The 13,267-nt window shown below is 40.4% G+C and overlaps 1 protein-coding gene across 1 annotated transcript; it reads right to left on the bottom strand.

The window, feature by feature from the left end:
• Positions 1-1,247: 1,247 nt before the first annotated feature.
• On the bottom strand, positions 1,248-13,184 carry slc25a35 (solute carrier family 25 member 35). Its single transcript, XM_015960911.3, has 5 exons — positions 12,356-13,184; positions 12,206-12,271; positions 11,980-12,132; positions 11,009-11,143; positions 1,248-5,479 (listed from the first exon to the last, which is right to left on the bottom strand). Exons 1-5 carry the CDS (start codon positions 12,725-12,727, stop codon positions 5,309-5,311), a joined length of 897 nt encoding a protein of 298 aa, XP_015816397.1. The 5' UTR covers positions 12,728-13,184; the 3' UTR covers positions 1,248-5,308.
• Positions 13,185-13,267: the final 83 nt, after the last annotated feature.

The following is a 13,267-nucleotide window of genomic DNA, read 5'->3' as shown; positions in this document are numbered from 1 at the left end:
TCCCACCTCCGCTTTAGCTTTGGGTTAGCCAGGGTTAGCTTCAGGTTAGCTCGTAGCTAGTTCGCCTGGGTGTCGTCACTCGAGCCCAGCCTTACAGCCCCACCCTCAGCGCCTCCTCTCTTCCCTTTTATGGAATTGTCTGGGCTGGACGGAACCTGTGACACGGTCAAAATGGCGGTGGTGGCCACCTCCCATTATAGACAACAAACGTGTTATTGAAGCCAATGGAATCCGTTTGTCCAGTATATGTACAGTCTATGGTTGGTGATAGTGACTTTGCAACATGGCTGAAGGCGATTTGTTAGTCAATCAGAAGTGAGATGTGTGCGTTTCATTAATAATAATGAGTAATCCTGCTGTTTTCAGCCCACTTATGCACCAGCAAACGTCTGAACAGAAGCATCATAGCTTTTTAAAAATGATTCATAAGGCATCGATTTACACTAGAGAACTCTGTAAATGTACTGAATAAACGAGTATATCACATATTAAAGCAAACTCTGACCCTGACTCTGAAACAGGGAGGCTGGCAGGCAAAATACACACACACACACACGCACACACACACACGTACACAGATACCCATGTTTTACTACAGCTCTGACTAGGTCTTTTTTTGCTGTTTCCTTCCATTATCTGTTCATATATATATATATATATATATATATATATATATATATATATATATATATATATATATATATATATATATATAACTGAGCTTTAGTTTTATTTTTTTATATATAAAAAAGTTTAGTTTCATGTGTTCAGCTCCTCTTGACTCAAGCCTGCATTTTCACTCCATCTAAACTTCACTTTATTCATCCATCCATCCATTTTCAGCCGCTTATCCGGGGTCGGGTCGCGGAGGCAGCAGGGAGGCCCAGACTTCCCTCTCCCCAGCCACTTGGGCCAGCTCCTCTGGGGAATCCTAAGGCGTTTCCTGGCCAGCAGTGAGACATAGTCCCTTCAGCATGTCCTAGGTCTTCTTTTACGTCTTCCTCCAGTTGAACGTGCCCAGAAAACCTCACCAGGGAGGCGCCCAGGAGGCATCCTAACCAGGTGCCTCCTTTCACTTAATGACTTGTAGCATTTTTAATGCTTGTATGTCTAAAAAAATATGTGAATTAACTCCTGATTGTGTTTTAAATACATTCAGGTACTCCAGGTGAAGGCTGGGTATCATGAGATAAAATTGTATTTTTTCTGTGCAGCTGAACTAAAAGAAACAACAATAAAACGCATCATTCTTTGAACCAGTAAAAAGTCAGAGTTTATTAGCTCTTCCTGTCAGATCCACGTGATTAAACAGCTGTTTTTTGTAACATCCATAAAAGGTTCCTGTGTAACATTCATCAACACTGCCATTTTCTCACAACCAGACGTTTTAACACAGGAAACATCTGCATATCAGTAGAGCATATGTTACATTTTATTGCATCATCAACACTCTATGATGTTAGAATATCCCAAAATATGCATCTGAGCTCATTGTTAATTCACTTAAAGCATCTTTAAAAATAACCTAAAACAGACGTATCATACTTTTGAAACTAGTTGGCACAATTTCCTGAGTTAGTCTTGAAACATGTGATCGGCTTTGGTCAGAGGATTGCTTTTCTACCTCCCTTCATCCTCACACATCACTCCCCTTTTGTTTTGACTGTGTCCCTTTGAGTGGGAAAACACACGTCAAGCATCTAAATGAGTCATTTCTTCTTGCTTTCCATACAAATTATTGCATTATTAGTGACTTTAGAGCCAAAATACTCTAATAAAGACAAAAAGTCATATTTTCATCATATTTCCCCTCTAAAATGATAGTTAACATCATAGCACAGCTAAAGTAGAGACAGCATGTTGGCACACAGGTGTTGCTGTCATTGGCACAGATACTTCTGTTGGTGTAGATCAGAGCACCGGCCGCTGCAGGGACGTTTTATTTACTAAATAAAATAATCTGCTCATGTAATGAAGTAATTTAGAGTATTTAGAGGCTTTACGGAACAAAAAAGGAGGAGCAGCGGCCCTTGCTGTAGATGAATCGTCTCTGAGACGACAGACATCTTCCTGCTGCTGGACGTCAGTCATGTTTCTGGTATTCGGATGTGGGTTTCTGTGGAGAGATGAGCAACTAATATCTAAGCTGTCATAGATAGCTCTTAGGATGACTTAGCTCATTATTTACAAGAAGGGTAAGTATTAAAAAACCTTTACTTCCAGCAGATTAGTGCGTTTTTATTTGTGACAGCAGCTGAGCTGTCACACTGATGACCATCAATAACCTGCCGAATATTCTACCCCTGTTCTCTACCTACAGATTATGAAGAAAGCACCAAATCTCAGCTTCGTGCTCTACAACATTTTTATGTGGATGCTGAAATGACGTACTGGGCCTTATTTGTCAGTTAGAATGAGTTCTTAATGCACAGAATTATGTAAGAGGTTTTAAAAATCCCATTAAAAGTGATTCTGGTGGAACAAAATGAACTCCTGTGACCTTCAGTGACTTTTCACTGAATGTTCTCTCCTCTCTGGGATATATGAAACCATTTTCTTGCAACACTTGTGTGATTCATAAGAGGTAGTCATGTACAAAGCCTTACACAGCACCCTGATGTTTCCTACATTTCACATCCTGTTTTTCACAGTTTCACAGTTTCAGCTTTACTTCTCTCAATGTGACGATTAAGAAATCACTAAACAGAGAAGAATGAATGAAACATTTAATGTTTCATAAATGTTTTATTGTGCAAATGTTTTAAAGCCCCATTCTGCCACTTTTACACTTTAAATAAGGTTTATTTTAAAGTTCTATATACTCATCTATCATGTTCATTTTCGGAGCTGTGATGGTGTTATGGGGTCCCACATCTGTTTACAGCACTATACAGTTTCTGACCCGCAGCCCGCCGCCGGAAGTACTGACTGCGTGTTGCTTTACGGATGGGTCTCACTCTCCAAAGCAGACTGTAGAAATGTCCAAAGTCAATGCAGACTGAGCAACGCTTGATGAAATGTGTTTTGTTCGTTTCTACTTCCTTAGTAGAAATGAATGCACTGAGGGTGAATGGAGACCCATCTAAAATGACTGTCAGCAACCACGGCAGCGCTAGTCCACAGGGCGTCTGCGTATATATGTCTGTGGTAGACCCGCGGTTTAGAGACTAATGGCAGATCAGAGGAATCTAAGAAAAGAAAATGAGAATGCGATAGAGTAAGAACAAAGACCAGTGTTAATGTTGGGCCCGCTTTTCCTCGCTGGAGAGATCTAGAAAAATCAGCATGTACTACGGACTCTGACCTAGCCGTGCTGCTAATGGTTATCGTGTTTGGTTGGGCCTAAAGTTGTTATACAGTCCAGATAAAACTTTATTCAATGCAGAAACACCGCTTAATGTGTTTGATTGGGCACGTGGGTTGGAAAACAGCCAGTAAACATGCCTCTGAAGCCCGGATCACACTGTGCGATCTTCGGCCATCTTAGCCAGATCTCTCACCGGGAGCATAATCGTGTAAAAAAACTGTGAATTTGAGGGTGATTTGCAAATTTGCGGTCATCCGGTCTGACCAGCTCTGCGACAGCTTTTTGAGCCGTCCCACGACCCAAATCAGCCTCTGACTCCTCTCTGCAACCGACCAATGAAAACACACCTTTGGGACGCCGTTCTGGACTTGTCACAGTGTGACATGAACAATCCTGTGTGATCCGGGCTTTACGCGGGACAGAGATTTGATTTTACGACAGTGACGTTACGCAGCAAGCCTGGAGAGGGCGACGGAGAGCATGTATCTGCAAGTTCAGGAATGGGGCTTTAAATCACCGTATTTTGTTATATTTCTCTTTTCAGTCAAATGTTCTTGTAATCTTTCAAGTGTTCTTGATCAAAACTTCCTCAGGCTTTCTGATTTTCAATGTATTTTTTTTTTTGGCTTAGGCTTTTTCTTTCTTACAATTTCTCTTCATTAATTGACCATTTTCAAAGCTATGTTGGTCATAATGAGTAAAAAATCAGCCAAAGTCTAAAGAAATATTAAAAGAACTACAAGAAGCCAAAAGTAACACAAGACAGTCTAACCCCTTCTTTCCACTGGCTGCAAAAGCAGCGTGTAACGAAATAGCAGCGTTTTCCCTGGGAGCACATTCCCAACCGGGAAAGGTTCTGACACAAAACGGGAGTGAAAGCGTTGCACACAGCCGATCCCGAGAGGACACTAAATCATGGGAGAATTGCAACACCACGCGTGATTTCAGAGGTCAACACAATAAAAAGCACTGAGAAAGACGGCTGCAAGTCTCCAACAAGGCTTTGGTTTCTTTTCTGTTCTGTTGACATCGGCTAAAAAGTTTCACAGTAAAGGACCTACTGCACGTGACTTTTATTTAGAAAGTTACCGAATCCTTTACACTGATTTTGTGTTTGACTTCCTCTCTGGCCAGGTCTAAACTAGGGAGTTTGACGTTTTTCGGAAGCGCAATGCATAAAAAATAGACTTGAAACATAAAGTTAGCATCTCTTGGCCTCCAGAACGCTGCTGATGGAAAGGAATTCGTCCACTACAACGGTTACAGCTAATGTTTTGCACCGCCTTCACGTGCAGAGGAAAGAAGGGGAAACTCCTAAGAAGTGATATTTAAAACAATCAGGACGTTACTGCACAATAAAGGTTTAGCTTTATTTGAGCTATTGAAACTCCTACATTCCATTCATGTTCCACATGATAATTTAAAATAACGATTATAATTTCCTAGTCTTGTCAGTGACGACTTGATGAGTCAGCATCCAGTTGAGGCCAGTGAACAGGATTACTTTTGAGTTACTTCCTGTGAACTTACGACCCCTCGTGACTCACATTCATTTCAGAATGACTTGGGTTTTAGTTGGAGGTTAATCTCTCAACGACTGTGCTTGATGCTTTCCCACAAGTTAAAGTGCTGATTATTTATTATGAGAGTTTAAGTGCTCTAAAATAGCCACGATGGTTGACGCTACACAGCACCTGTATGATTGGTGCACTTATGTCACTAAAACAATCAAAGTGCACATTTGTCAGATTAATTATTGAGCTTCAAAGTGTTTTGTTTGTTTTTTAATGTCATTCCCTTCAGATTTCAAGTGTTTCTCAGAGGAGTGTAAAAGCTAACCTTTGCTCTTTACCGAATATAAAAAAAATAACAGAGCATCTCTTGTTAACAGAGCATCTCTTGGTTTTCTCTTAACCTCACAGCTGTAAAATAATGAAAGAAGACTCATTTAACCTCTGCACTCACAACCTAATGAGTGACCCATTTTCCAGTCTCCTGCTGTTATCTGAACTTCTGGTACAGTTTACGCATTTGGTCCCAGAAGAACAGAGACAGAATGGTGTGTGGGCCCAGTCGGAAATAGGAAGCTCCCAAGCCTTTGTAGAGTCCCGTCACACCTTCCTTCTTTAGCGTTTTGGAAAAACAGTCAGTGAATCCATTATAGAGCATCCCCTGAAAGAAAAGAGTCTTTAATCAGCACAACAGAAGCTCGTGTACAGAACAAATCTTGGATCAGTCACTACTAATGGAGTCAGAGCGCTGCACTGAGGTGAAACAGAAAACTTCTCTACAGAGACAAACTCTGAGTCCTCACAGATATTTCAAGTGCCTTGGTGAACCTTAAAGGTGTGGAACATTCATTTAATCAATATATTTTCAGTGGCCTCTATTAAGTGGTACTCAGGGGACAAAAACACCGGTGCTAAAGCTAACGGTTAGCTTCTGCTAGTCGAGATGTTTTCCGCTGTTACCTAGAAGCTAAACCAACAGCCTTCCCCGTCGTGAGTAAAGATGGGTGAACGTTAAGTGATGTGACGTGACGTAGATCTGTCAGGCTTTTCTAATCCTAGCGTTTCTATTTTCCATCAGAAGCTAATGCAGGAGAAAGGTGTTCAGCCTGCATGTTAAACTCATTCATAATCAGAAATAAGAATCTAACAATGGATTGTTAACCGTAACCCTATGGAGCTAGGATTGGGACAATATTCAATGTAACTTGTACCAAGTTTTGTAACTTGGAACATGTTTCATGACATGTAACTTTGGATTCGTAACTTGTAACTTTAGTTTTCTAACTTGTAATTCTCAGTTTGTACTTGTATTTCTTGTTTTGTAACAGGAAATTTTCATTTTGTACATGTATTTTTTATTTTGTAAAATCAAACTTATTTTGTACATTTACTACTCATTTTGTAACATCAAACATTCATTCAGAAACGTGAAACTTTCGGTTTTTACCTAGCAGACTTCCAAAATAAAAAAATCAATGTACAAGTTTGAAATCAAAACTCTCAAAACACACATTTCATTCTACAGGTACAAACCTCAAATCTACAGTGTTACGAATCTTTTTGTCTCGATTCTAGCATCAGTGGGAGGAACTTGGGTGGAACCAATGAGAGCACGAGTCTTAGCTACCAATCACGTTTCTCGAATTCCTGTCCAATCATTGGGAGAGGAGGGCAGGGGTTCTGTCAGAGCTGTAGAAAGAGAGTTACGACACTCCAGTAGACTCCTTTGGAAAGAATGGAATGCGGAAGTTACGTGGTTCATGTAGCTTCGAACATTTCCAAACAGCCCCCGCTGCTGCATTGACCGTAGTTCATTTTCAGTGTTTCGGAAGGATTTTCTCCGGTATGTTGATGAAATGTCATCATTTTGATGCATTGTGAAGTGTTAGCTAACCGCTTTGTAACAAAATAAGCCAACGATGATATTTTATGTTGTCAGTTTTAGCTAGATAACCTTTAATGAGCTAACTATGTGCAGCTTGTTGGTTGTGAGCAGGAGAACTAGCTGTAGACGGGTTTATTTCAGTTTGTTTGATTCTACGTTTTAAAAATATTCCCCACAGTTTGAAATAGGTTATAAACTTTTTACATTATTTGTTTTATTTGGGATTTTTTTGTACAATACGTTGCTGGCTGCTGTATCAACACGAACATGCATCCGAAATGAAAGCACAAATTGAGAGACCAATAATAAAGAAAATGTGATTGTGAAGACAAGTAATTATTTAATATTTTTCAGTTAATAACACTGACTGCAACAAACTGCTGAAGCATGAGACAAACAGGATTACGAACGTAAGAAGATATGTTGTTCTGTTTTGTGGACTCAAGTAATAATAATAAAATTAAGATAATTCAAGAACAGTAGTCGAACATAATAACTTTTAAAAATTAGACATTTTCCATAAAAATACTCATTTCCACTTGCTTTATAATATTAGCATTTGCTATTTTGTTATTAAGGAATGACAAGAAATAAGAATTAACAATAACATAACTATCAATAAATAAATGTCAAAGAGAAACTAAAACAAAAATCCTATTTAACCATTAAAGGTTAAACTGTGTTGTGTGTCCATCTTCATGTTTTCATAGTGGCTGAGCGGAGAGCTGACCAGGAACAACGGTGGTGGCAAAACCCAGTTGGGTCTGAGATGGAGTGATGCACGCCTGGAGTGATTGCCATCTCATCCACAGTAAGCACACACTCTCTTTCCATCTGTCAGATTTTTTACCTTCAAACTGAGCAAGTCAGAAACCTCTCCTAACACACCTGGTTCCAGTTAATGGGCTGCATTTGTGTTTGCAGGGTTCTAACATCAGGCAGAGGGATACTCATGTCCTGAAGAAACCTGCAGCCTGTTGAACCCACTGAAAAACTGAGTTGTACGGCCTTTTTGATTGTCTGTTTTCTCCATTTAATGCCTCTTGTGTTTTTCATGCCTTTTTGACTTTCTGTTTCCTCCCTTAGGTTTTCCAGCTGGTTTACCTGGTTGCATCGCCTGTTCCTTTCTCCTGGCCCTGACGCCGGCTCCTCATGGCTTCCTGGGATGTCCCTCTCTCCTGATACCGTCTCATGTCCCCCCTCACTTTCCCTCATCTCATTTGCCTACTGCTGCTGCTGCCTTCCTCATTCTCTGAATTTATAATGACACTGTTAGAATAAAGAATAATTTTAAATAAAAGAAATACAAATGTCTGATATTTCAAAAGATTCGTACCAGTTTACTTGAGTACAATATGTGTGGTCAGTGGATCAACATGCAGTGGTTCTGCTGTACTTCACTGCGGGATCCTTCCTCCTCCTTGGTTCAGGGCGATGAACAAACAGGGTTGGAACAGCATCAGTCCTGAGTCTCACCTTGCCTAGTCTTTGTAAACTGCCTCTCCTCAAAATGTGCCTGTAGAGTGGTGTATTAATTTATTTCCTGACACATTTAACAGTTTAATTGCAGCCTTGTGCAGTTGAGAGCAGAACATGTAGAGCCTTGATAGAAAACATCTGAGAGTGCACATTAAACTCGCTGCACACAGCTTTTTGTTATTGTGATCTCTGGTCATGGTGAGGTTGCTCCTGCTGACTTGAGCCAACCATCTTCTTCTCTCTGCGTCTTTGGGGAAGCCATAATTATGATTCCTCCCTCAGACCGATTGCTATATGCAGCGCAGCCAACCATGGTAAGATAATCAACCTATAAAGGGATTATTAAAATACTATTTTTGTACGTATAGAAATATTGAACTAAACCAAAAATATAGAGATGTAAAATTACATTTTAAAATTTTTATCCAACTCTAAATTTAGTCATTTCAAATTTTAACCCACTGACACATTTTATTTTAATAATAATCAAAATAAAGTTATTCAAGAGTTTCATTAGGTCTTGAGTACATTGCTCATAATTAATGATTCTGCTTATTTGCACATGTGTGATGACTAAACATAATGTTGGTAAAATGCTTTATTAAAAATGCTATTATACATGTTGTACAAGTTTGTATTCATTTTTTCACAATTAACACACACTTTCATTATCTACTGTGTTTGACAATACAGTTTTATTGAAAATTTATTTTTAATTATTTGCTATAGAAGCCAGATAAACTGGGTTATAGATGCAAGTAATTTCTTCACATAAAAATATAACGTAATGACTGCAAAATGTATTCTACTGAACATAATAGATCATCATTCAAACCATAAACAGCTACATATTTTCTTCAAGGTAAGCTGGAGCAGAATTCTAGCTTTCAATAAACACTTTAAAATGGATATTACAACTCGAGTTTAGGGCTTCTTGTAGGACTTAGTTATTAAATATGCTTATATTAGAGCAGTGTGTAGCTTTACTACATCAGATTTATTGCTATAATATATTATAGTAATGTATGTGGTCTAAATGTGTTCTACAGTGTGTTAGGACTGTCATGTTCCTGTAATGTAGAACAGTCATGGGTGTTTGTCTTCCTACAAATGCTCGGAAAAATATAAATAGGCTACTTTGAGAAGGAGTTAGGACATAATATATAATATAATACATAATATTATTCAATAATTACCACAAATCGCCGGGGGAATGTGATTATATTAAATTTTTGTGATTTGTCCCACCATACACGGTTCAAACTGACTTACGGCGCTGGGATGTTTGGAACTGAGAGCTCCATGAACCACGTGACCGCGAGTCGGCGAGTTCAAAGAGTGTCGTAACTCTCTCTTTCTACAACTCTGACAGAACCCTGCCCTCCTCTCCCAATGATTGGACAGGAATTCGAGAAACGTGATTGGTAGCTAAGACTCGTGCTCTCATTGGTTCCACCCAAGTTCCTCCCACTGACGCTAGAATCAAGACAAAATGATTCGTAACACTAGATTTGAGGTTTGTACCTGTAGAATGAAATGTGTGTTTTGAGAGTTTTGATTTCAAACTTGTACATTGATTTTTTTATTTTGGAAGTCTGCTAGGTAAAAACCGAAAGTTTCACGTTTCTGAATGAATGTTTGATGTTACAAAATGAGTAGTAAATGTACAAAATAAAAAATACATGTACAAAATGAAAATTTCCTGTTACAAAACAAGAAATACAAGTACAAATTGAGAATTACAAGTTAGAAAACTAACGTTACAAGTTACGAATCCAAAGTTACATGTCATGAAACATGTTCCAAGAAACAAAACTTGGTACAAGTTACATTGAATATTGTCCCAATCCTAGCTCCATATAACCCAACCCAAAAATGTGTCACTCCCATTAGCGGAATGCACGTTTGCATTTCTTGCTTCGAAGTGTTACAACTTCTGGAATCAACTAACCTGTTTAACATGATTAGGATGACATAACCACGTAAAAGCCATAGATATGCTGTTCTAAAAATCATTAATCCATGTCAATGTGATGGGTTCATAAATATCGTGTTCAGATGAATTTAACACTGAATCTGCTAAACTAACAAACCATCATTTTGGGCTAAACCCGATGAACCAGAATTTAAAAGTCGAAACTGGTTGAGTTTGTTTGGATGAGCAGAAATAAACTGTCAAAGATGTCAAAACTGCCCCTCATTTCCCCAAATTTCTTAGACTATCTCTACTGGATTAGTACGTTCACTAGTCTGCTCCATTGACCTCAGCAGTTTTTCAGCCTCCTTGTGGAAGATCGAAGTACTGCAGGCGATCAGTGCCAGTTGTATTCTGTCATTATTGTTGTAGTAATGTGTACTTATTTTACCCATTTAAACAATTCCAACACCACTGCTTAATTGACATCAGCCTTAATTATACAGTTTTAGATTAAAGATTATTTTGACCAAAGCAACGTGTTAAATTAGCCACTTTAAAAAGAAAAACTGCACAAAGCTCAGAAACACAATGTTAGGATCTATTTTCAGTACCCTGCTTATTGCGACTACTTTGTTAATCTGAAGATCGAGTTAAATTCTGTGTATTAAGTGTGTAACATGTGCAGAGAAAGAAGGACACCGGTCCTGCTGAACAGCCATAGACAGCATGCATGTGAAGCATTTAGAGAGCGCTGGTACACACCGCCCAACACGTGAGACATTTATAGAACGCATGTGTCCTCGCTGGGACACTAGGACAATAGCAGGGACAAAACAACCTTGGTCACAGGTTATTAGTAAAACAGGACGTGAATAATCTGAGTACACCTTCAACAGTGTTGCACTCACCTTGCCCTGGAGATCGACGGGCTGATTGTAGAGCCGTGTGCTGACTACGTCAAAGGGCGTCATGGCCAGCACCACCACCACGCTGCTGATCATTCCAGCACTCAGAGCCACCAACCAGCTGCCTTCTGGGAACACCTGTGAGAAAGCAGAAGCAACAAAACACTCTCACACACACACCATGATGGACGGCTCTAAATGGAAAGGCTGAGTTCACAGCGTGACCAGAAGACAGCTGGAACAGGTCCAGGGACCTATCATCATTACGGGACCATCACGTCGACAGGGGATGCTAACTTTAACTCTGCCCTGAAATGCAGCGAAACAGAGGAGTGTTTCTTTTCTTAACACTCATGTTGCACAGTCCCTCTGGACACGTGTAATTATCTGCTGCTGAGCAAATTTAAACTCTTTTCTTAAGGTAACAAACTAGTAAATTTATGCTAAATAAGCATACATGTCGATAGTTAAAGCAAAAATAAAGAAGCTGTTTCATGTAAATTAGCAGATTATAAAAGGAAGCCGTGTTTGGTGGGTTGTGGGAGGGCACCCTCAGTCCCACCTCCCCCCTCACACATCCAGTTACAACACAGCTCTTCTGGCAAGTGAAGGAAAAAATGTCATGAATGTCTGCATCGTTTAAATGTAAACATAAAGCTCTTCAACGGCCCTTCTGAGGGATGCAAACCAGTGTTTGGACACAAACATCCACCCCCTGATACAAAATGTTTCCAGTCAGTGGGGCCAGTGAGAGACGAGGGTTTCTGTTCCAGGGGATGTGCTGCTACAAAAGGTTTTTGTCTCCTTTGCACAAACACTGACTACTAATCATCTCCTCTTTAGCACCACTACATCCCATGATTTGTGCAGTTCAATCAAACACTTCAGTTTACCCTTGAGCTGTGATGTAATGTTGAAATCATACACATATGCATACTGCTGACGTCAGAACCGAGCTTTAGGAAGACTCCAACCTGCAGGTCGACCACAAGCTCCTTGGAGGAGGAGAAGGTGGAGAGCTGAGTTGCAGACCCCACGCTGACCCTTGGTACGGCAGCACTGGACCCCCTCCACAGTCCCAGAACCCCGTGCTGCCTGTAGATGGCCTTCAGAGCATGGATCATCCCCTGTCAGGAGGAGGAAGATGAGGGAACTGCTGAATGTCTCTTCTCATGCTGTTACATTCAGTTATTAGGTTACCTCGTGCTTATACTGATGCCCAACGGCTATAGAGGAGGTAGACTGACTCTGCAGGTGAGTCTTCACCTGTACACACAGATTAGGATTATCCACACTAGCAGCTCATGTTGACAGCGTCAACAATAAACAGCAAGAGAAGCCGTTACTCACCAGGTAGACAGGGCTGCCCATGACAGCGCCCACCACTCCAGCCAGAGCCCCCGCCACCGTGGTCTTCAGCGCGCTGACCCGTCCGTCAGTGTGGATGTGACCGGCAGACTCAATGATGGCGTACGAGCCGAGCCGGACTCCATTCATAACAAACTGATAGAACAGACCGGGGACCAGCCCTTTCTGCAGGCCGGTCAGTCCGTCCACTTTACCGATGGTGTAAAACGCGTGGAAAACGTTACGGTAGTAGACCTGATAGGTGCCGCGGCTCCGGAGCTCTCCTTGGAGTTGCATCCGAGTTTTGACGACCTCCAGCGGGTTGGTGAACAGACACGCTCCGCAGGCGGCTCCTCCGCCCAAAATGAAGTCCATCACTGCGGTTGGTCCGTCCAACAGGGGGAGGACGGAAGAGGAGATCAGGCCCGCTGGGAAAGATTTATCTCCTTCATGACGGCGGCTTTAAACTCAGCTAAGATTCATACACCATCACGCTGGGAACCATCACTGATACTGGAGAGAGTTCTAGTGCGCACGCGCTAATGTGACGCCTTCATGTGCGGTTGGAATTCAGAAATGCAAGGATAGACGTTGGTGTGTCACAGATTTTGTAACAAAATATATTTATTTTATATTACATATTAATAACTTTTAATTAATTAGTAATGGCATTCTTCTAAACTAATCCACGGTGGATTTAACTTCACCCTGTAGCCGCTAGAGGGCGTATAATCTGACATGTGCTGTAAAATCATACGTCCTCTGTCGGCTACAGAGTGAAACTAACCTACGGTAGATATGAGGAATTTTATTCTTCATAGATTCAAATAAGTTATTAAAAGGAAAGTTAAAAAGAATATATTTAGATATAAATTTTTACCAGCATAAGTTTATAATTTCAGATATCACATATAC

The sequence above is a fragment of the Nothobranchius furzeri genome, chromosome 10, assembly GCF_043380555.1.
Source record: "Nothobranchius furzeri strain GRZ-AD chromosome 10, NfurGRZ-RIMD1, whole genome shotgun sequence".
Taxonomy (NCBI): domain Eukaryota; kingdom Metazoa; phylum Chordata; class Actinopteri; order Cyprinodontiformes; family Nothobranchiidae; genus Nothobranchius; species Nothobranchius furzeri.
This window is presented reverse-complemented; position numbering and strand designations above follow the sequence as displayed.

Bases quoted from the DNA above. Each gene is read 5' to 3' on its own strand.
- slc25a35 (XM_015960911.3), bottom strand. From the start codon at position 12,727: ATGGACTTCATTTTGGGCGGAGGAGCCGCCTGCGGAGCGTGTCTGTTC. The intron at 12,272-12,355 runs GTGAGTAACGGC...CTGTGTGTACAG, and splicing joins TGGGCAGCCCTGTCTACCTG to GTGAAGACTCACCTGCAGAG. The intron at 5,480-11,008 runs GTGAGTGCAACA...CTTTTCTTTCAG, and splicing joins CCGTCGATCTCCAGGGCAAG to GGGATGCTCTATAATGGATT.